The sequence below is a fragment of the Martes martes genome (assembly GCF_963455335.1).
Source record: "Martes martes genome assembly, chromosome: 16".
In the NCBI taxonomy this organism is placed as follows: domain Eukaryota; kingdom Metazoa; phylum Chordata; class Mammalia; order Carnivora; family Mustelidae; genus Martes; species Martes martes.
In genome coordinates, this window is record NC_137904.1 from 30,964,253 (window position 1) to 30,987,940 (window position 23,688).

A 23,688-nucleotide genomic window follows, 5' to 3' on the forward strand; every position below is an offset into this window, starting at 1 on the left:
GGACTCAGTCCCAGGACACTGGGATCATGACCTGAGGGGAAGGCAGTCGCTTAACCAACTGAGCCACCCAGGCGTCCCTGGTGGTAAGTTTTTAGACATAATATCTAAAGCACGATCCATCGAAGAAAAAATTGGTACACTGAACTTTATTAAGATGAAAAACTTATGTTCTATAAAAGACACTGTTAACAGAATGAAAAGACAAACCACAGACTGGAAGAATATATCTGCAAACATGTATCTGATGAAGGACTTGTATACCAAATATACACAAAACACTTAAAACTCAACAACAGTAAGATAAAGAACCCAACTGAAAACTAGGCAAAAGATTTAAAGAGGCATCTCACCAAACAGATGTATAGGTGGCAAAAGAGCATGTGAAAAACATGTTCTACATTAAACGTCAGTAGGGAATTGTAAATGAAAAAATGTAAGATGCTACTACACATCTATTAGAATGGCTGGTATTCAAAACCCAGACAATTCCAAATGCTGGCAAGGATGTATAAAAAAAGGAACCCTCAGGGCACCTGGGTGGCTCAGTGGCCTCTGTCTTCGGCTCAGGTCATAAATCCCAGGGTCCTGGGATCGAGTCCCACATTGGGCTCTCTGCTCAGCAGGGAGCCTGCCTCCCTCTCTCTCTCTGCCTGCCTCTCTGCCTACTTGTAATCTCTCTCTCTCTCTCTGTCAAATAAATAAATAAAATCTTAAAAAAAAAAAAAAGAACCCTCATTCACTGATGATGGGAATGCAAAATAGCACAGCCACTTTGGAAGACAGCAGTTTCTTTCACAGCTAAAAACAGTCTTACTGTACAATACAGTAATTGTAGTAAATATTTATGCAAATGAGAAGAAAGCACACCCACACAAAAATATGCACACAAATGTTTATAACAGCTTTATTCAGAATTGCCCAAACTTGGAAGCCACCAGTATGTCTTACAGTAGGTGAATGGATTAAAAAATGGTATCCACATATACAATGAATATTGTTTAGCAATAAAAAGAAAAGAACCATCAAGCAACAAAAAGACATGAGGGAAGCTTAGTATGATTCCAACTAAATGTCATTTTAGAAAAAGCAAAACCATGGAGACAGAAAAAAAAAAAAAATCACTGGTTGCCATAAGTTCAGCAGGGGAAATGAGGTATAGAGAAGGGATGAATTAGTAAGTGCAGCACAGAAGATTTTTAAGGCAGTGAAAATCTTCTATATGACACTGTAATGGTAGATACATGACTTTATCTTTATCAAAACTCATAGAATTTTACAAAACAGAGAGTGAACCTTAATGTAAATTATGGACTTTAGTTAACAATAATATAACAATATTGTATCAAATGTAAGAAAGGTACTATATTACTGTAAAAATGTTAACAGGAGAAACTGTGTGTGTGTGTGTGTGTGTGTGTGTGTGTGTGTGTGACTGAGAGTTTATGAGAATCCTGTCCTTTCTGCTCAACTTTTCTGTAAACCTAAATAAAACAACCACTCTTAAAACTAAAGTCTATCAATTTAAATAATTAAGAACAAAAAAGAAAAGAGGATAGGAGGAGGCAAGATGGCAGAAGAGTAGGGGACCTTATTTCATCGGGTCCCTTGAATTTAGCTGGAAAACTATCAAACCATTCTGAAAACCCATGAATTCAGCCTGAGATGTAAGAAAATATATCTAGAACTCTACAAGTAGAAAAGCAACTGCTTTTTGCAAGGTAGGAGGTGCAGAAACTTGAATCTGAGGGGAGATATCAGAAGATAAACGGGGGGAGGGGGGAGCCTCTATAAGCCCACTGCTGGAAAATGATATAGGCCAGCCAGGAGGGCAAAACTGGAACCCTTAGAAATCTGCTCCAGTGAGAGACATCCCTATGTGAAAGGGGCTTAGGGAATAAAAAGGGCAGCATTCTAGATGGATCACTGTTGTCTCAGGATCCCAGGAACCACAGAACTAACAGAGGAGCCTGAGCTGGTAGAGTACAATGCCCAATCAGTGGAGCTCACTGACCCCAGGAGGGTACTCTCTGCTTGGGTTGCCATAAACCGTGAGCCGGGCGGATCAGGTGACCACTCTCCGACTGAGCAATCTGAAAAGGACTGGAATGCAGGGACCATCTGCCATACCTGGGAGGGGCAAAATGAGTCCCCATGACTGGGCAACAGCTCTCGGGGCAGTCCACAACTCCTCTCAGCCCCAGTAACACAGGTTCCTTGGATTCCCCCCTCCCCCCTTGACCACCCCAGGGAGGACTGCTGTGGGCATGTACCACAGGAGTCTGCAGAGTTTGGCATATACAGAAGTGAAGACTGTCCCAGAGGGTTTATTAAAGAGAAGGGACCGCGATCTTTCAGCTCTGGGGTTGGAGATCAGGGCTCGGCCATTTTTTTCCTGATCCTATAAGGAGGCTCGGAAAGCCTTCAGGGAACAAAACCTATACAGAGGACCAGCTTACCCTAAGCCCAGTCCTCTGGCAAGGCGCAGTGCAACTCTGCCCAGGCAAAGACACCTGAGAAGCAGAACAGCAGGCCCCTCCCCCAGAAGACCCACAGGAAGAACAGGTGCACAACTAATTTACGGCTCCCACAAGACTGTACAACTCCAGCGCTAGGGGAAAATAGTATATAGAACTTGAGATTTTTTTTCCTTGTGATTTGTTTATCTTTCAGTCTAAAATTTTCCATTTCTTTCTTTTTTTCCCATTTCAACTACTTTCTTATGTGATCAACTCTTTGTTTTTAAGTCGCTTTTTAACCTTTATTTTTTACATCTACATGTTATAGATATATATTTCATTTTTGGCCTTTTTTCACTCTATTCAATTTAATTTTGTATACATATTAGTTTTACTTTCTTTGCAATTTTGGGATTTAGTGCCTACTAACACACAGACTAAAATTCACTCAGGAACGAGAGGATCACACTGCTTTGTCCACCCTGTGAGATTATATATAGTCTCTCTTCCCTCACCCCCTTTTTTCCTTTTTCTTTTTTGTTTTGTTTTGTTTTTGTTTGCTTTTCTGTTTTAGTTTCCAGCCACTTTGGATTTTTCTAGTGTGTATTTTGCTTGGGTCATGGTTGGTATTTTTGATTCTGCTCACTTGCCCACCCATTCTTCTCTGGGAAAAATGACTAGAAGGAGGAATTCACAACAAAAGAACCAGAGGTAATATTCTCTGTCACAGGTCTAATTGATGTGGACATAAGCAAGATGTCAGAGATGGAATTCAGGATAACAATTATAAAGTTAAAAGCCGGGCTTGAAAAAAGCATAGAGAACCTCTTAGTGCAGAAATGAGATCTGATCAGGTCGAACATAAAAATGCTATAACTGAGATGCAGTCTAAATTGGATATACTAACAGCTGGAGTGAATGAGACAGAAGACAAAGTTAAGTGTTCTAGAAGCCAGGCTGATGTAAAGGAAGGAAATTGGAAAAAAGAGAGGAAAAACAATAATAGTCCATAAACAAAGCTTCAGGAAATTTAATGATGCCATGAAACATACCAATGCCAGAATTTTACGAGTGCCTGAAGGGGAAGAGACAGAGAGAGTACCAGGAGGTATATGTGAACAAATCATAGCTGAGAACTTCCCTAATCTGGGGAAACAAGCACTCATGCACAAGAGGCAGAGAGGACCCTTCCCCAAATCAATAAAAATAGATCAAAACCCTGACATAAAACAGTGAAGCCTGCAAACTTTAGAGAAAAATAGAAAATTTTGAGAGCAGCTCGAGACAAGAGGCTCCTTACCTACAGAGGGAGGAACATCAGACTAATAACATCAGACCTATTCACAGAAACCTGGCAGGAAAGGGCTGGCATGATATAAACAGGGTACCAAATGAAACAAACATGCAGCCAAGAATACTTAATCCAGCAAGATTTTCATTCAGAATGGAAGGAGAGATAAAGAGCTTCCAGAACAGAAAGAAACTGCAAGAATACATGACCACCAAACCAGCCCCGCAACAAATATTAAGGGGGATCCTCTAAGTGAAGAGAGAGCCCAAGAATAACATAGAGCAGAATGAAACAGAGACAACCTATAGAAATGGGGTCACCTGGGTGACACAGTTGGTTAAGGTGTGTCAGCTCAGGTCATAATCTCAGGGTCCTGGGATTGAGCGCCACGACAGGTTCTCTGCTCAGTAGGGAGACTGCTTCTCCCTCTCCCTCTGTTGTTTCTCCACTGCTTATGCTCTCTCACTCTTGTTCTCTCTCAAATAAATAAATAAATAAATAAAACCTTTATTAAAAAAATGTACAGAAACAGGGACTTTGCAAACAATACAATGGCACTAAATTCACGTCTTTCAATAGTTACTCTGAATGTAAATGGACTAAATACTCCAATCAAAAGACACGGGCTATCAGACTGGATTTAAAAAACCAAAACCCATCAATATGCTGTCAACAAGAGACCCATTTTAGACCTAAAGACTCCTTTAGACTGAAAGTGAAAAGGTGGAGAACCACTTACCATGCTAATGGACCTCAAAAGAAAGCTGGGGTAGCAATCTTCATACCTGACAAACTAGACTTTAAACCAAAGACTATAGTAAGAAATGAAGGACACTATATCATACTTAAGGGGTCTATCTGACAATAAAATCTAACAGTTGAAAATATTTATGCTCCCAACATGGGAGCAGCCAATTATATAAACCAATTAATAACCAAACTAAAGAAATGCATTGATAATAATATATTAATAGTAGGGGACGTCAATGCCCCACTCACAGCAATGGACAGATCATCCAAGCAGAAAAACAACAAAGGAACAAGGCCATTGAAAGACACACTGGATCAGATGGACTTCATAGATATATACAAAACATTCCATCCTAAAACAACAGAATACTCACTCTTCTAAAGTACACATGGAACTTTCTCCAGAACAGATCATATACGGGGTCACAAATCAGGTCTCAACCGATACCAAAAGATTGGGATTATCCCCTGCATATTTTCAGACCACAATGCTTTGAAACTTGAAGTCAATCATAAGAGGAAATTTGGCAGGAACTCAAACATTTGGGAGGTTAAAGAGCATCCTACTAAAGAATGAATGGGTCAACAAGGAAATTTAAGAAGACTTTTAAAAATTCATGGAAACTAATGAGAATGAAAATACATCTGTTCAAAACCTTTGGGATACAGGAAAGGCAGCCCTAAGAGGGAAGTACATTTCAATATAAGCCTCTCTCGAAGAATTAGAAAAATCTCAAATACAGAAGCTAACCTTACACCTAAAGGAACTGGAGAAAGAACAACAAATAAGGCCTAACCCAGCAGAAGAGAAATAATAAAGATTAGAGTAGAAATCGGTGAAATAGAAACTGGAACAGATCAACAAAACTAGAAGCTGGTTCTTTGAAAAAATTAATAAGATTGATAAACCACTAGTCAGACTTATCCAAAAGAAAAAAGACCCAAATTTATAAAGTCATGAATGAAAGGGGAGTGATCACAACCAACATCAAGGAAATACAGACAACTTTAAGAACATATTATGAGCAACTATATTCCAACAAATTAGGCAATCTGGAAGAAATGGATGCATTCCTAGAGACTTATAAACTACTAAAATTGAAACAGGAAGAAACAGAAAATCTGAACAGACCAAAACCCAGTAAGGAAACTGAAGCAGTAAAAAAAAATCTGCCCTCCCCCCTACCAAAGAAAGAATCCAGGGCCAGATGGCTTCTCAGAGAAATTCTACCAAACATTTAAAAAAGAAATGATAACTATTTTACTGAAGCTGTTTCAAAAAATAGAAATGGAAAGAAAACTTCCAAACTCATTTTAGGAGGTTAGCATTACCATGAACCCAAAACCAAAGACCCAAACAAAAAGGAGAATTACAGACCAATATCCCTGATGAACATGAATGCAAATGTTCACCAACATACTACCTAACAGGTCCAACAGTACATTAAAAGGATTATTCGAGAGGAGTCAAGATGGTGGAGGAGTAGCAGACTGAGATGACATCAGGTAGCAGGAGTTCAGCTAGACAGTTATGAAACCATTCTGAACACCTACAAATCCAACAGGAGATCAAAGAGAAGAGCAGCAATTCTAAAAACAGAAAATCGGCCACTTTTTGAAAGGTAGGACGTGCAGAGTGAATCCGAAGCGACGGGAAGATAGACCGCAAGGGGAGGAGCTGGCTCCTGGCAAGCGGTGGAGAAACAAAGCATAAAATCCAAACTTTTAAAGTCTACTCCACTGAGGGACATCGCTCCAGAGGCTAAGCGGGGATGAAGCCCTTGCGGGTAGTGTGGTCTCAGGTCCTGCGGGGTCACAGAAGGATCGGGGGTTTCTGAGTGTAGCAGAGCTCGCAGGTATTAGAGCAGGGAAGCCGACTACAGAGACGGAACTGAGGAGTGAGATCTCAGCTCGGGGTTACCTTAAACTATGATCTATGGCACAGTCAGACCACTGCTCTTTGAGCAGGGACCCCACAAGTAGCAAATCCAGGGAGACCCACCAGAAGAGCAGAGCAAGAGGAATCTGCTGGGTTTGGAGACTCCAAACGGGGCTGTGTGACAGAGGCAGAAACACTCGGTCACAGGCCGTGTGAGCTCGGAGCGTGGCCAGAGACCAGGAAGACAGGAGTGATTGAGCGCTTTTCTTGGGGGCGCACTGAGGAGGCCCTGAGCTCTCGGCTCCTCCAGATGGAGACTGGGAGGCCACCAATTTCATTCCTGTCCTCCAGAGCTCTACGGAAAGCATTCAGGGAACGATAGCTCCTGAGAGCGAACCCGAGCAGATTACTTAGCCCGGCCCCTGGCAAGGGTGGCACAATTTCTCCTTGGGCAAACACACTTCAGAATCACTACAACAGGCCCCTACCCTAGAAGATCAGCAAGAACATCCAACCAAGACCAAGATCACTGATCAAGGAGAACAGCGGAATTCTAGAGGAAGGGAAAGCAAAGCATGGAATGCATGGCTTTCACCCCATGATTCTTTAGTCTTGCAAAGTTAATTAAATTTTTAAATTTTATTTCTTATTCTAATTTTTTTCCTCTTTCATCTTTTAACGTTTTTAAAACTAGTTTATCTTAATAAAACCTTTCTAAAAAAATCTTCTTAAAAAATGCTCAATATGTGTTTTTCAACATCTTTTTTTTTTAAGATTTTATTTATTTATTTGACAGACAGAGATCACAAGTAGGCAGAGAGGCAAGCAGAGAGAGAGGGGGGGAAGCAGACTCTCTGCTGAGCAGAGAGCCAGATGCGAGGCTTGATCCCAGAACCCTAGAATCATGACCTGAGCCGAAGGCAGAGGCTTAACCCACTGAGCCACCCAGGCGCCCCTAAAAAAAAAAAACCTTTTTAAATCTTCATTGTTATAGTCAAGTTTTATCCTTTGTTGTATCTAACTTTATTTTTTGTATACATATAGGGTTTTTTTGGGATACAACATTTTCTAATAGATCAAAATATACCCTAAATCTAGCACAGGGCTTTGTTCTGTCTCCTGCCTCAGCAAATTCTCTCCATGTTCTTTTTCTATCTTTCCCCAACTAACTTCTCTTATCAACTCCTTTTTTCGAATTTTTTTTTAAATTTTCATCTTTATAGTCATATTCCATCCCTTCATCGTGTTTACCCTTATTTTTGTGTGTGCATGTGTGCATATATATATGTTTTTCTTTAAAATTGTGGGAGGTAGATTCTTCTGAGACCAAAATACACCCAAAATCAAGTGGGTGGCTCTGTTCTATTCCCTAGTCTAACATGTATTTTTTTGTTTAATTTAAAAAAATTTTTTTTTTAATTTCTTTTAACCCCTTTGCTTCTCCTCCCGATTTGGGGTCTCTTCTGAATTGGTTAGTATCCATTTTTCTGGGGTCTTTTCCACCCTTTTAGTATTTTATTCTCTCGTTCATATATTCTTATCTGAATAAAATGACAAGGCGGAAAAACTCACCACAAAGAAAAAAAACAAGAGGCAGTACCAAAGGCTAGGGACCTAATCAATATGGATGTTGGTAATATGTCATATCAAGAGTTCAGAATGACGATTCTCAAGGTGCTAGCTGGGCTCGAAAAAGGCATGGAAGATACTAGAGAAACGCTGTCTGGAGAAATAAAAGCTCTTTCTGGAGAAATAAAAGAACTAGAATCTAACCAAGCTGAAATCAAAAAAAGCTATTAATGAGGTGTAATAAAAAATGGAGGCTCTTACTGCTAGGATAAATGGGGCAGAAGAGAGAATTAGTGATATGGAATACCAAATGATGGAGAATAAAGAAGCTGAGCAAAAGAGAGACAAAAAACTACTGGACCACAAGAGGAGAATTCGAGAGATAAGTGATACCATAAGATGAAACAATATTAGAGTAATTGGGATTCCAGAAGAAGAACAAAGAGAGAAGGGGCAGAAGGTATATTGGAGAGAATTATTGTAGAGAATTTCCCTAATATGGCAAAGGGAACAAGCATCAAAATCCAGGAGGCACAGAGAGCCCGCCTCAAAATCAATAAGAATAGGTCCACATCCCGTCATCTTATAGTAAAACTTACAAGTCTTAGTGACAAAGAGAAAATCCTGAAAGCAGCCCAGGACAAGAAGTCTGTAATATACAATGGTAAAAATGTTAGATTGGCAGCAGACTTATCCACAGAGACCTGGCAGGCCGGAAAGAACTGGCATGATATATTCAGAGAACTAAATGAGAAAAACATGCAGCCAAGAATACTATATCCAGCTAGGCTATCATTGAAAATGGAAGGAGATATAAAAAGCTTCCAGGACAAATAAAAAGTAAAAGAATTTGCAAACACCAAACCAGCCCTACAGGAAAGATTGAAAGGGGTCCTCTAAGCAAAGAGAGAGCCTAAAAGCAGTAGACCAGAAAGGAACAGAGACAACATACAGTAACAGTCACCTACAGGCAATACAATGGCACTAAATTCATATCTCAATAGTTATCCTGAATGTAAATGGGTTAAATGCCCCAATCAAAAGACACAGGGTATCAGAATGGATAAAAAACCAAAACCCTTCAATATGCTGTCTACAAGAAACTCATTTTAGACGAAAGACACCTCCAGATTTAAAGTGAGGGGTGGAAAACAATTTACCATGCTAATGGACATCAAAAGAAAGCTGGGGTGGCAATCCTTATGTCAGATAAATTAGATTATAAGCCAAAGACTATAATAAGAGATGAGGAAGGGCACTATATCATACTCAAAGGGTCTGTCCAACAAGAAGATCTAACAATTTTAATTATCTATGTCCCTAACATGGGAGCAGCCAACTACATAAACCAATTAATAACAAAAATCAAAGAAACACATTGACAATAATACAATAATAGTAGGGGACTTTAACACCCCCTCACTGAAATGGAAAAGTCGTCCAGGCAAAAGATCAACAAGGAAATAAAGGCCTTAAGTGACACAATGGACCAAATGGACATCACAGATATATTCAGAACATTCCATCCCAAAGCAACAGAATACACATTCTTCTCTAGTGCACATGGAACATTCTCCAGAATAGATCACATCCTGGGTCACAAATCAGGTCTCAACTGGTACCAAATGACTGGGATCATTCCCTGCATATTTTCAGACCACAATGTTCTGAAGCTAGGACTCAATCACAAGAGAAAAGTTGGAAAGAACGCAAATACATGGAGACTAGAGAGCATCCTACTAAAGAATGAATGGGTAAATCAGGAAATTAAAGAAAAATTGAAAAAAATGCATGGAAACAAATGAAAATGAAAACACAACTGTTCAAAATCTGTGGGACACAGCAAAGGCAGTCCTGAGAGGAAAATAAATAGAAATACAAACCTTTCTCAAGAAACAAGAAAGGTCTCAAGTACACAACCAAACCCAACACCTACAGGAGCTGGAGAGAGAACAGCAAAGGAAGCCTAAACCCAGCAGGAGAAGAGAAATAATAAAGATCAGAGCGAAATCAATGAAATAGAAACCAAAAAAACAGTAGAATAAATCAACATAACTAGGAGCTGGTTCTTTGAAAGAATTAGTAAGATGGATAAACCCAAAAAAAAAAAAAAAAAAGATGGATAAACCCCTGGTCAGACTTATCAAACAGAAAAGAGAAAGGACCCAAATAAATAAAATCATGAATGAAAGAGGAGCGATCACAACCAATACCAAAGATATACAAACAATTATAAGAACATATTATGATCAACTATATACCAGCAAATTTGACAATCTGGAAGAAATGGATGCATTCCTAGAGATCTATAACTACCAAAACTGAACTAGGAAGAAATAGAAAACCTGAACAGACCCATAACCAGTAAGGAGATTGAAACAGTCATCAAAAATCTCCCAAGAAACAAGAGCCCAGTGCGAGACGGCTTCCTAGGGAATTTTATCAAGCATTTAAAGAAGAATTAATTCCTATTCTCCTTAAACTTCCAAAAAACAGAAATAGAAGGAAAACTTCCAAACTCATTTTATTAGGCCAGCATTCCCTTGATCCCAAAACCAGTCAAAGACCCCATCAAAAAAGAGAATTACAGACCAATATCCTTGATGAACACAGATGCAAAAATTCTCACCAAAACACTAGCCAATAGGATCCAACAGTACATTAAAAGGATTATTCACCACGACCAAGTGGGATTTGTTCCAGGGCTGCAAGGTTGGTTCAACATCCGCAAATCAATCAATGTGATGCAATACATTAATAAAAGAAAGAACAAGAACTATATGATACTCTCAAAAGATGCTGAAAAAGCATTTGACCAAGTACAGCATCCTTTCTTGTCAAAACTCTTCAAAGTATAGGGACAAAGTGTACATAACTCAATATCATCAATGCCATCTATGAAAAACCCACAACGAATATCATTCTCAATGGAAAAGAACTGAGAGCTTCTCCACTAAGGTCAGGAACACAGCAGGGATGTCCATTATTACCACTGCTATTCAACATAGTACTAGAAATCCTAGCCTCAGCAATCAGACAACAAAAAGAAATTAAAGGCATCCAAATCAGCAAAGAAGAAGTCAAACTATCACTCTTTGCAGATGATATGATACTTTATGTGGAAAACCCAAAAGACTCCACTCCAAATCTGCTAGAACTTGTACAGGAATTCTGTAAAGTGTCAGGATATAAAATCAATGCACAGAAATTGATAGCGTTTCTATACACCAACAGCAAGACAGAAGAAAGAGAAATTAAGGAGTCAATCCCATTTACAATTGCACCCAAAACCATAAGATACCTAGGAATAAACCTAACCAAAGAGGCAAAGAATCTGTACTCAGAAAACTATAAAGTACTCATGAAAAAAATTGACAAAGACACAAAGAAATGGAAAAATGTTCCAGGCTCATGGATTGGAAGAACAAATATTGTGAAAATGTCTATGCTACCTAAAGCAATCTACACGTTTAATGCAATCCCTATCAAAATACCATCCATTTTTTTCAAAGAAATGGAACAAATAATCCTAAAATTTACATGGAACCAGAAAAGACCCCGAATAGCCAGAGGAATGTTGAAAAAGAAAGCCAGAGGTGGTGGCATCACAATTTCAGACTTCAAGCTCTATTACAAAGCTGTAATCATCAAGACAGTGTGGTACTGGCACAAAAACCGACACCTAGATAAATGGAACAGAACAGAGAGCCCAGATATAGACCCTGAACTCTGTGGTCAACTCATCTTTGACACAGCAGGAAAGAATGTCCAACGGAGAAAAGATAATCTCTTCAAAAAATGGTGTTGGGAAAATTGGACAGCCACATTCAGAAAAATGAAACTGGACAATTTCCTTACACCACACACAAAAATAGATTCAAAATGGATGAAAGACCTCAATGTGAGAAAGGAATCCATCAAAATCCTTGAGGAGAGCATAGGCAGCAACTTCCTCGACCTCAGCCGCAGCAACTTCTTCCTAGAAACATCGCCAAAGGCTAGGGAAGCAAGGGCAAAAATGAACTATTGGGACTTCATGAAGATCAAAAGCTTTGGCACAGCAAAGGAAACAGTCAACAAAACCAGTAGACAACTGACAGAATGGGAGAAGATATTTGTAATGACATATCAGATAAAGGGCTAGTATCCAAAATCTATAAAGAACTTATCAAACTCAACACCCAAAGAACAAGTAATCCAATCAAGAAATGGGCAGAGGACATGAACAGACATTTCTGCAAAGAAGACATCCAAATGGCCAACAGACACATGAAAAAGAGCTCCACATCACTCACATCAGGGAAATACAAATCAAAACCACAATGAGATACCACCTCACGCCAGTCAAAATGGCTAAATTAACTAGTCAGGAAACAACAGATGCTGGCAAGGATGCGGAGAAAGGGGAACCCTCCTACACTGCTGGTGGGAGTGCAAGCTAGTGTAGCCACTCTGGAAAACAGCATGGAGGTTCCTCAAAAAGTTGAACATAGTTACCCTACGACCCAGCAATCGCACTACTGGGTATATATCCTAAAGATACAAATGTAGTGATCCGAAGGGGCACGTGCACCCGAATGTTTATAACAGCAATGTCCACAATAGCCAAACTATGGAAAGAACCTAGATGTCCACCAACAGATGAGTGGATAAAGAAGATGTGGTATATATATACAATGGAACACTATGCCGCCATCAAAAGTAATGAAATCTTGCCATTTGCAATGACATGGATGGAACTAGAGGGTATTATGCTGAGCGAAATAAGTCAATCAGAGAAAGACAATTATCATAGGATCTCCCTGATATGTGGAAGTTGCGAGGCAAAGTGGGGGTTTTAGGGGGTAGGGAAGGAAAAAAAATGAAACAAGGTGGGATGGGGAGGGAGACAAACCATAAGAGACTCTTAATCTCCCAATACAAACTGAGGGTTGCCGGAGGGAGCGGGGGAAGGAGAGGGTGGTTGGGTTATGGACACTAGGGAAGGTATGTGCTATGGTGAGTGCTGTGAAGTGTGTAAAACTGGTGATTCACAGACCTGTACTCCTGGGGCTAATAATACATTATATGTTAATTTAAAAAAAAAAAACACCTGACAAAATAATTTTAGAACTTAAAAATATTGACTTCTTTGGATATGAACAAAGCAATTCATTCCTTTAAGCTTTATTTCTTTCAAACTAAATAATGCTATTTTTTAATCCAAAATTTACACCGTTAGTTAAAGATTAGCAAACTTAGATAATAAAATACAATTTTAAAATAGTTAAATTACAGTTTTTTAAGTCTGGATTAACTGATTCACTGTTAAACCATTTCTAATGCACTAAAGAAATGTCACAGGCAGAAAAAAAATTCTTACCTGCAATATTGGAAAAGTAGCAGTGGTGATGCCCATTTTGTGTAAATTTAAGAGCATTTCACTTCCACTCCATATTTTACATGATGATTCATAATCCCTTTCCACAAGATGTTCAGTGTTTGCTTCTAACCAACTAAAATAAAATAATTCCCAAATTAATTAAGTAAAATAAAGCAATTCCATCAACTAATATTATCCTTACATGCACTATTTCAACAAAACAAAGAACTGTGATACATTGATCATATTCCTTGAAACTCTTGGGATACAAATGTGAATTAAGACATCTTTTAAAATGCATGCATGTTTCATATTGTATAATAAACACTTGCATAGTTAAAATATTTTATTCAGAAAAGAGAAACATGCATGTGATTTCCCAGTTGTGTTTTTTTAGATTCACACCTCTTTACTTTATCTCTTTAACTGAGAACCAGGTGTAGAAGCTGAACCCAAATGTGCATAAAGGAAATATAAAATAATCTAATAAAAAAATTAAGCTGTTACATATTTTTTTTTAAAGATTTTATTTATTATTTGACAGACAGAGATCACAAGTAGGCAGAGAGGCAGGCGGGGGTGGGGGGGGTGAAGCAGACTCCCTGCTGAGCAGAGAGCCCCATGCAGGGCTCAATCCCAGGACCCTGGGATCATGACCTGAGCCGAAGGCAGAGGCTTTAACCCACTGAGCCACCCAGGTGCCCCTAAGCTGTTACATATTAAAACAAAAAAGAGTTACTAGAAAATATATTCATTTTTACGTATACCTACACATTTTTACATTTAGTAAGTACTTAAATGCCTATATTATGCCAGACACTGTACCGGTACCAGAAATACAGCAATAAGTAAAATAGGCAAGATCCTTACTCTTAGGAAAATTACTTTCTACTAAACAGAGAAATAAACTTAGATACATGAAACAAGAAAATATCAGGTAATGAAAAGTCATATAATGAAAATAAATTAGCTTAATGTAGTCTACTTGCTATTTTAATGTGAATGCCAAGGAAGTTCTCCCTGAGGTGACATTTATTCTAACAACAGAATGCAAAAGTAACCAGTCATGAAGGATCAGAGAAGGAAAAACAAAACTCCAAGCAGAAAGAACAACTAGTGCAAAGATTTTGAAGCGGTTAACAAATTTCGCTTATTTAAAGACCTGACAGAAAGCCACTGTGGTTGCAACACAATGGGCAAAAGGGAATAACATTATGAACAATGTTAGAACAATGTTAGAGTGTTAAGCAGGAATCATATCATGTTGAGCCAAGGTAATGAGTCTGGATTCTATTCAAAATCCAGTGGGAATGTTTTAAATGAAGGATTGATTGAATGAAAGAATGTGGGCCTGTGAGCAGGGGGCTAGGGAGGACCACAGGGAGGAGAGAGACAATCTTAAGCAGGCTCCACACCCAGCACAGAGCCTGATATGGGGCTTACTCCCATGGCCCTGAGATCAGGATCTGAGCCTAAGTCGAGTCAGATGCTTAACTGACTGAGCCACCCAGTTGTCCCTTAAATGGAGTATTTTAAATAAGAGAGAGACAATCTGGGGCACCTGGGTGGCTCAGTTCATTGATCCTCTGACTTTTGATTTCAGCTCAGGTCATAATCTCAGGGTCATGAAATCGAGCCCCCTGTCTGGCGCTTCCAGAGTCTGTTTTAGATTCTCTCTCTTCCTCTCCCTCTACCCTTTCCCTGACTCACCTACTCTCTAAATAAATAAATACAATCTTTAAAAAAAGAGAGAGAGAGAGAATCTATTTTAAATGTTTAAAAGGTGATTCCAGTTTCTAAGCTAGAACGGATTATAGGCAAAAGGCAAGAGTGAAAGCAGAGACCTGCTGGATGCTGTTAAAGAATTCTGGTTAAGAGATGATTCTAGGATAATAGCTATGAGATTGAAGGATTTGGGATATATTGTACAGGTGGCATTTATTAAATTTAATAATGAGTTGGGTGAGGTGAGGCAGTAATTAAGGGTAACAGATTTTTGATTTGAGGAACTGGCTGGTACTGTTTGCTTAGATAAGAAGACTGGGCATTTGGGGGGAGTAGGTAAGGGAAGGGAAGGAGTTTGTTTTGTGAAGTTGAAATTAAAATCCAAACAGATTATAAAGTAGAGTTGGATATATGAAAATAGCATTCCAGAGACAGACTAGAATCTAGATTACTGATTGGGTTAGGCACAGATTCAGGCCTTACTAGTACTACTATGGTACTCAGTTACATAATTTAGGCAAAGTACAGAGATAGAGAAGAAATGAGGTCTCAGGACCAAGTCCTGAGGCACTTCAACATTTAGACATCAAACAGAATAAGAACTATCAAAAGAAATTGAGAAAAAAATGAACTGTGAGGAAGAGCAAAACCAGAAGGTCTCATAGAGGCTGTCTAGGAAAAAGTACTCCTCTATGTCTCCTCTTGTCTCACTACTTGACTTCTGAGGTATTTGGTCACTAAATTTAAGTGGGGTTCTTTTTTCCTTACACTAAGCAATTCTCCAAGACACTAGCTGGGTGTCCTAGGATTCAATTCAATGCTGACACTAACTGGAGTTAGCACAGACTACACAGGCGAAGCATTCAGTATCACAAGACTGCCCTCCCCGCATCTTCACCTCAGATGTCAAGCATTAAAGTCCCAGTTGTCATCTGTGCTTCTGACCAAGAAATTATAAATCAGAGGTTCCCAGGACACCTCCTCAGGTTTGATCATTTACTAGAACAATCCTCGGAACTCCAGGAAATACCTGTTTACCAGTTTTTATATAATAAAGGATATAGATAAAGAGCCAGATGAAGAGATAAATGGGGAGAGGTTTGGAAGGGTCTGAGCACAGAAGCTTCTATACCTGGAAAGGTAGGATGCTCCAAGAACATAAATGTGTTCACCAATCTGGAAGCTCTCTGAATCCTGGCTTCATCACATAGGCAAGATCTATTATCTATTATCTATTATCAACTTAATCTCTCCCCTTTCAGAGGGAAATGGAGCTGAAAGTTCTAAGCTACTAATCATGGTTTAGTGTTTCTAGTGACCACCCCCACCCAGAAGCCCACCAAACACCACATCATTAGAAAAAAAGACAGTCCTAGCACCCAGGAAATCCCAAAGGATTTAGGAGTTCTGTCAAGAACTGGAGTCAAACATGCTCTTAGTGCTCTTATCACTTAGGAAATTACAAAGGTTTTAGAACTTCTGTATCAGAAACTGGGGACAGAGAGCAATGTGCATATATTTTCCATTATTTCACAGAAGTTAAGCCAAAAATATTATTCATAGAGATGGTAGTCCATAATACCCAAATGACACTGCTGAGAGGCTGAGTAAGATAAAAGAAAATTAACCTTTGGATTGGAACATACGGATCACTGGTGACCTTGATAAGAACAGTTTTAGTAGAATTCTGCAGACAACGCAACTGAGATCAGTAAGGAAAGATTGGGAAGTGAGAAAATAGAATTAACAACTATAGACAACTCTTTCCACAAATTCTGCTGTGAAATAAAAATGACAAACTGCTACATGACAAAAATACCTCAAGGAAAGACACAACTACATGGCAAAATAGGGGGAATGTATTTGCAACTTTCATCATAGACTGGCAAAGGGTTAATGTGCAAAGAGCTTCTGTGAATCAGTAAGAACCATAATAAAACCAAAAAAGGACAGAGATGTCAGCAATCGACAGAAAAGGAAATATAAATGGCCCTTAAAAATACTTAATATTAGGGTGCTTGGGTGGCCCAATAGGTCAAGTGTCCTTCTCTTGGTTTTGGCTCAGGTAGTGATCTCAGGGTTGTGAGACTGACCCCCACACCGGGCTCTACGCTCAGTGCTGAATCTGCTTGGGACTTATCTCCCTTTCTTTCTGACTCTCCTCACCCCCCAACCTGGTCTCTCTCTCTCTAAAATAAATAAATCTTTTTTTAAAAATGCTTAATACCAATCATATTAAGAGAAACTTAAGTACAAACTACACTGGATGGGGCACCAAGTGGCTCAGTCATTAAGTGTCTGCCTTCAGCTCAGGTCATGATTCCAGGGTCCTGGGATTGAGCCCCACATCAGGCTCCCTGCAAACTCATCAAGTTGTATATACATTAAATATTTACAGCTTTGTGTATGTCAATCATACTTCAAAAAAATGGCTTTAAAAATAACATTTTTATGCTTAAAATAAAGATGACAATGGGGTGCCTGGGTGGCTAAGTCAGTTAAGCACCCGACTCTTGATTTTGGCTTAGGTCATAATCTCAGGGTTGTAAAACCAAGCCTTATACCATCAGGTTCCATGCTCAGCAGGGAGTCTGCTAGAGATTCTCTCTCACCCCCTCCTTTTGCCCTTCCCCTCACCAGCATTCACACTCTCTCTAAAATAAATCTTACAGAAAAAAATGGAGAAGACAAAAAAATGAAAGTACAGTATGCCATCATTTGGGTAAAAAAGGAGGAATAGGGAAAAGTATCTATATTGGCTCATATATGCATGAAATTTGCTCGTAAATACGCACTGAATAATACACTTGTTCAGGAGGAGAGGAACTAAGCAGATGGGGTAGAGAGGAATTTTTACAACATAAATTTGTATACCTTTTATGTTCAAACATGTGACTATATAACATTCAAAAAAATTTTTAAGAAAATGGAAAGAGAAAAGAAAAATGCTGTAGTAAGTAGAATAGGATGTAGGATCAAGATCTAAGATAATCTAGATCAACAACCTAATGTCTAATAAAATGGAATTCAATATAAACTTTAATAAAACTATTACTAAATCTAGTACAGTACTGAGATCTTGGTTAATTAAAACTCATCAAACCAGAGTCCTACTCAAAATGAAAGATAAGCAATAAATTAAAGCCATAATCCAAAATTTTTAAATATGTTACTTAAAATCCCCTTTAGTTTATGTTCAGCCCAATGTCCTATATACATCATACATGGGGCTGTTAAATTATTCTGTTAAATTAGAAATAAGATTCACAATTATCAATTTAAAAATTGAATGTTTATTATATTCTTTGAACAAGACAAAAGTTTGGATTGGCCTGGGGCGCCTGGGTGGCTCAGTGGGTTAAAGCCTCTGCCTTCGGCTCAGGTCACGATCCCAGGGTTCTGGGATCGAGCCCCGCTTCGGGCTCTCTGCTCAGCAGGGAGCCTGCTTCCTCCTCTCTCTCTGCCTGCCTCTCCACCTACTTGGTGATCTCTGCCTGTCAAATAAATAAATAAAATCTTTAAAAAAAAAAAAAACAAAGTTTGGATTGGTCTATTTCTAAAAGTTTAACAGGCAAGGAATAATCCATTTCCCAAGTTGCCTGACCAAAGTTTACTAATTAAAATACTGTGGCATAATAAAGCATGTTTTTAATACAAAGGCAGCAAAAATGACACTGTTAAGAAAATGTTCTTACTTAATTAGGCTATAGCACACAGCTCGTAGGGGTTCATGGTCTTTCTTCCTTATATTATTGTTGACCATACTATCTAGTTCGTCCCGAGCAAACCGAAGCTGAACTTCTGTTACACTATAACTTGCTGATTCCCGAGCACAGTCTTCAATGTTATGAGCTTCATCTAAAATGACAATCTGTTCTTTGAGATTGATATCCATCTGTAACACAAAAAAAATTTCCTGTAAAACATTCAGGAAAATGGACTTAACAGCAGTAGACAAGATATTTTCATTTAAAATTTCATACTACAGGCAACATGGCAAGGACAATTATATAAGTAACTGATTCTAGATCTTAAAACTTTTACAACACTAAAGCTAACAAATATCAGCTCAACATTACAGTTTCTCATTTTTCACTCTCAAAATACTTTGCAAACCTATCAACCTTTTAAGTGAGTCTGAATTAAGGTATAGATGGCCACATCAAAGTGTATAAAAATCTCACTATACAATCTCCAACATAATGTTAAAAGGGGGTAAAAAAAAAAACTTTAAAACTAAAATAATTATATAGGATTCAAAAGACTCTCAAAATACAATAAAATACAGCATGTATCTATTTCATTTATGTTGTTCCTACATCCCTTCATTTTGAAAATTATTCTTCCCCAGCTATATGTGATGTGGATAGAACTGTTAATCTGTTAATCAAGGGACATCACCACTCTCACAACACAGACTCAGAACCCAGGCTTGTCAATTAAATAAAGTATTCCATCCCTCTATGGTCACAGGTTCAAGAATGGAGATGAGATTCAAGGTAGGCCAATCAGAGAAATCTGGGTAGTAAATTGAAGATCATGTTCTTTTTTTCCAGGTTAGGTGGCTGTTTGAGGTTATCTTTGTTCCCATTGGAAAGAAACAGCCTGAAAATAAAGCCTTCACAGTGAAATTGGTCAAGCGTTTTTTTCTTTAAGCTCTACTGAAGCTGGGTTTCTGTCATTTGCAATTGAAAGAGTCCTGGCTTATATGAAGAAATGCGACAAAGTAATTGCCAGTGAGTTATTCTGAGGAATATATAATGGAATGCTACTCAGCCATCAAAAAAAATGAAATCTTGCCATCTGCAATGACACGATGGGACTAGAGGGTATTATGCTAATCAAAATAAGTCAATCAGAGAAAGACAATTATCATATGATCTCACTCATACATGGAATTTAAGAAACCAGAGGATCATGTGGGAAGGGAGGGAAAAATAAAACAAGATGAAGTCAGAGAGGGAGACAAACCATAAGAGACTCTTAGTCATAGGAAACAAACTGAGGGTTGCTGGAGGGCAGGGGAATTGGGGGGATGGGATAACTGGGTGATGGACCTTAAGGACGGCACATGATGTAATGAGCACTGGGTATTACATAAGACTGATGAATCGCTGAAATCTACCTCTGAAACTAATAATACACTATACGTTTATTAATTGAAATCAATTTTTAAAAAATTTTAAAAATTAAATAAAATAAGAGATATGGACTTTAACTCATGAGCCAAGAGTGCAATTTATTTTCAAGCAGAAGAAAGATGTAATAAAAGTAATATTAGGAAGACTGACCTGGCATTGATATGTACAGTGGCTCAAATGAAAGGGGCCTAGCCAAGAGGAAACCAAATAAGAGGACAGCAGGAATAGTAAACATAATAATGCCTATTAAGTTTAAATAAAAAGCTAATGAGAGCTGTGCAGTCAGATCTAGAGAGAAGAATAACAGGTGAATATATGAAATTATTCATTTTTTTTTTAAGTAAGCTCCAAGCCCAGTGGGGAGCCCAAAGTGGGGCCCAAACTCATGACCCTGGGATCAAGATCTGAGCATAGATCAAGAGTCAGATGCCTAGGGCACCTGGGTGGTTCAGTGAGTTAAAGCCTCTGCCTTCAGCTCAGGTCATGATCCCAGGGTCCTGGGATCGAGCCCCGCATCGGGCTCTCTGCTTGGTGGGGAGCCTGCTTCCCTTCCTCTCTCTGCCTACTTGTGATCTCTGTCTGTCAGATAAATAAATAAAATCTTTAAAAAAAAAAAAAAAAAAGTCAGATGCCTAACAGAATGAGCCACCCAGGCTCCCCCAAGTAATTCACTTTTTCTCTTATGCTGCAACAACTGGATGGTTCTAAGAAGAACCATGGAAATAAACACAAATACGATATCCAAACTTCTTTCTCAAAATCTCACAAAGCATAATTTGCATAGTATACATATTCTCCCTCCAAAGTTCTTCAAACTATAGATTTTTCAGATGAATGTTTTAAATTAATTCTGACCATTCATAAATAGAAGGAATGATACTTATTATTGGGTCTCAACTGGGAGTAATTTTGCCCCCCAGGTTATATTTGGCAACGTCTGGAGACATTTTTGATTGCGACAGCTGTTAAGGGTGCTACCAGTGTCTAGTCGATAAAACCAGATGCTGCTCAGCATCCTACAGTGCACAAGATAAATGACCACAACAAAACACTGTCAAGCCCAAAATGTCATTATTATAGGCTGAAAAACCCCATCAGAATCCCACTCTGTGGGGTACCTGGGTGGCTCAGTTGGTTAAAGCAGCTGCCTTTGGCTCAGGTCATGATCCCAGAGTCCTGGGATTGAGCCCCGCTTCAGGCTCCCTGCTCAGCGGAGAGCCTGCTTCTCCCTCTCCCTCCACCTGCCATTCTCCCTACTTGTTCTCTCTCACTCTCTGTCAAATAAATAAATAAAATCTTAAAAAAAAAAAAAAAAAAGAATCCCACTCAGTACTACCTCTTTAAAAGTATAAATTACTAGGTCCTCAAAAGTATTAATTACTTTAGACATTAAAATAAGATCTAAAATTCAGTTTTTAATACATCTCAGTATATGTTTTCAGTACTCTAATCTGCTTATACATTTACATAAATTAAATATAAAGCAAAAAAATAAAGTAAAAAGTAAAACATCTAAAAGCTTTCACATTGATCATTCATATTCCAACACGTAGGAGAAAGTTCTAATTTTCACACAGTTACTCACACTTTCCCTTATTTGTGCATCTAGAAGATAGTTGTAAGGACAAAATATTATGTGAGCATCTTCTATTAGTTCTCGTGCTGTGTAATACGGACATGCCTTTAGTTTTTTCCCCAAGCTGACAAGTTCTTCTATATCCCAGGCTTTGCACATCCCTTGAAGAGTTTGTAATGTGTGTTGATCACTAATTTTATGTACACCATGATAAAAATAGCAGGATTTGCCCTAAAAATAAACATGCATTACTGAAATGTGAATCAATGCTGGAACAAAAGAATAAAACAAATTTATCTCAGTATTTTCAGAACATCATTAAAACCACAAAGATTTTACAGGAGAGAAATTATACTGTATCCATAATTACAACCATTTAAAAAAAACCTCTATTAGCTGACTCAGAGCTCCAGATCAGTATAGCTCTAGATACCCCAAATTAACCTGAAAAAAGTTTCTAATTATGTTGATTGTGCCTTTGCTTTGATTATAAAGTGATATTAGGCAAAAATATTTCTTGAAAGATACAAAAGAACTATGGTATCACTGGTTGCTTTCAAAGATGACACTTAAGTGACTTGGGGACAAGAGTGAAAGAGATTTTTCTCTATAAACAATTATGTATATTTTCAGTTTGAGCCATGAGACTGTATTACTTAATCAAATATAAGTAAGTAAAAAGAAAGGAAGAAAGGAGAAAGGGAGAGAGGAATGTCTTAGGGGAAACGATAGTGTTCACTATAAAATATCTAGAAGATACAAAGGAGTACAAAAATTCCACTAAATTATCTATAATTCTATAACAGAAAGAATGTACTAGTAACATTTTGATGTATTTCATTTATTCTTCTTCTATACATATGTATATATGGACACATCTATAAAATGTGACCCAACATTAAAATAATGAGAGCATGATTATTAACCATTAAATCTCATCTTCACAAAAAACATATTTTTCCATACCTAAAATAATTTTGTAGAATTATTTCTGGTGCTAGTTAATTATTTTTTCTTAATTGAAACAAAAATTAAAAAACTTTCAGCAGATAAATGCATTGCTTTTCCAGTATAGGAGCACTTTCATAAAGAAACAGTGAACAAAAACACATGTGCCTTTGGATCAAGCCAAAAAATCAGAAAGTTTACACTTTAAGGGCACTTAGAACGACACTCCTGTGAAGAATGATAGCAAAACCAGAATGGCTCATCCATTTTAGCAGTGTAACACAATCCTGAGGGGAGACTGTCAATTGAAGTGTTATCACACTTTAAACTCTTTTTCACCCACACTGTCAGTTATCTATTTATCATTTCGCTTTGGTAATTCAGCCATAGTAAACATAGACACCTAGAGTGATTTTGTAATTGGCCATCATTACAATACCAAATTACCCTAAGGACTTGAGAACAAGAAAAAGAATGTTCATGTTTGGCTATGAGCTAAGCATTCTGAGACAGAAATAGGTCCAGACAAATAACCAAAAGCAGGTATCTTCAAGTATTTTTAACCAAGGAGAAAGAAATGCATAATACAAAATAACTTATTCACATTACATGGGTAGAAGGTGATATACCAATTAAATGAAACTCTAGGGGCTATGGCTCATAGTCTTTTGTGTAGAACTAACTCTGTTCGACAAAATACTAGTGAAAGAACTTTCAAAATATATTAATTTATCACTGATCATTTCACAGACTATCAATTTATTATTCATGAATAAATTCTGAGTATATTCCAGACTTGTAGCCAGTTTCAGACTAAACAAGTTATTAGACTGTATAGACTACCAAACTAATACCATCAAAAAAATTATGTATTTACTAAGAAAGACTTCTCAATTTCTACCTTGACCAAATTCATATTCAAGATTTCCCTGGAATACTTCAAAACCACCAATGACATATCTTTAAAGTTAATAATTTCATATAACTTTTT

At 38.0% G+C, this 23,688-nt stretch overlaps 1 protein-coding gene across 1 annotated transcript in view; it reads right to left on the reverse strand.

Moving 5' to 3' along the window:
* Nucleotides 1–23,688, reverse strand: part of BRIP1 (BRCA1 interacting DNA helicase 1) — a 182,975-nt gene that overhangs the window by 102,884 nt on the left and 56,403 nt on the right. Inside the window, exons 8-10 of the mRNA XM_080825921.1 lie at nt 21,759–21,980; nt 18,728–18,927; nt 13,308–13,440 (exon numbers count right to left, since the gene is read on the reverse strand). Coding sequence (XP_080682047.1) covers nt 13,308–13,440; nt 18,728–18,927; nt 21,759–21,980 — 555 coding nt within the window. The remainder of the gene's footprint in view (nt 1–13,307; nt 13,441–18,727; nt 18,928–21,758; nt 21,981–23,688) is intronic.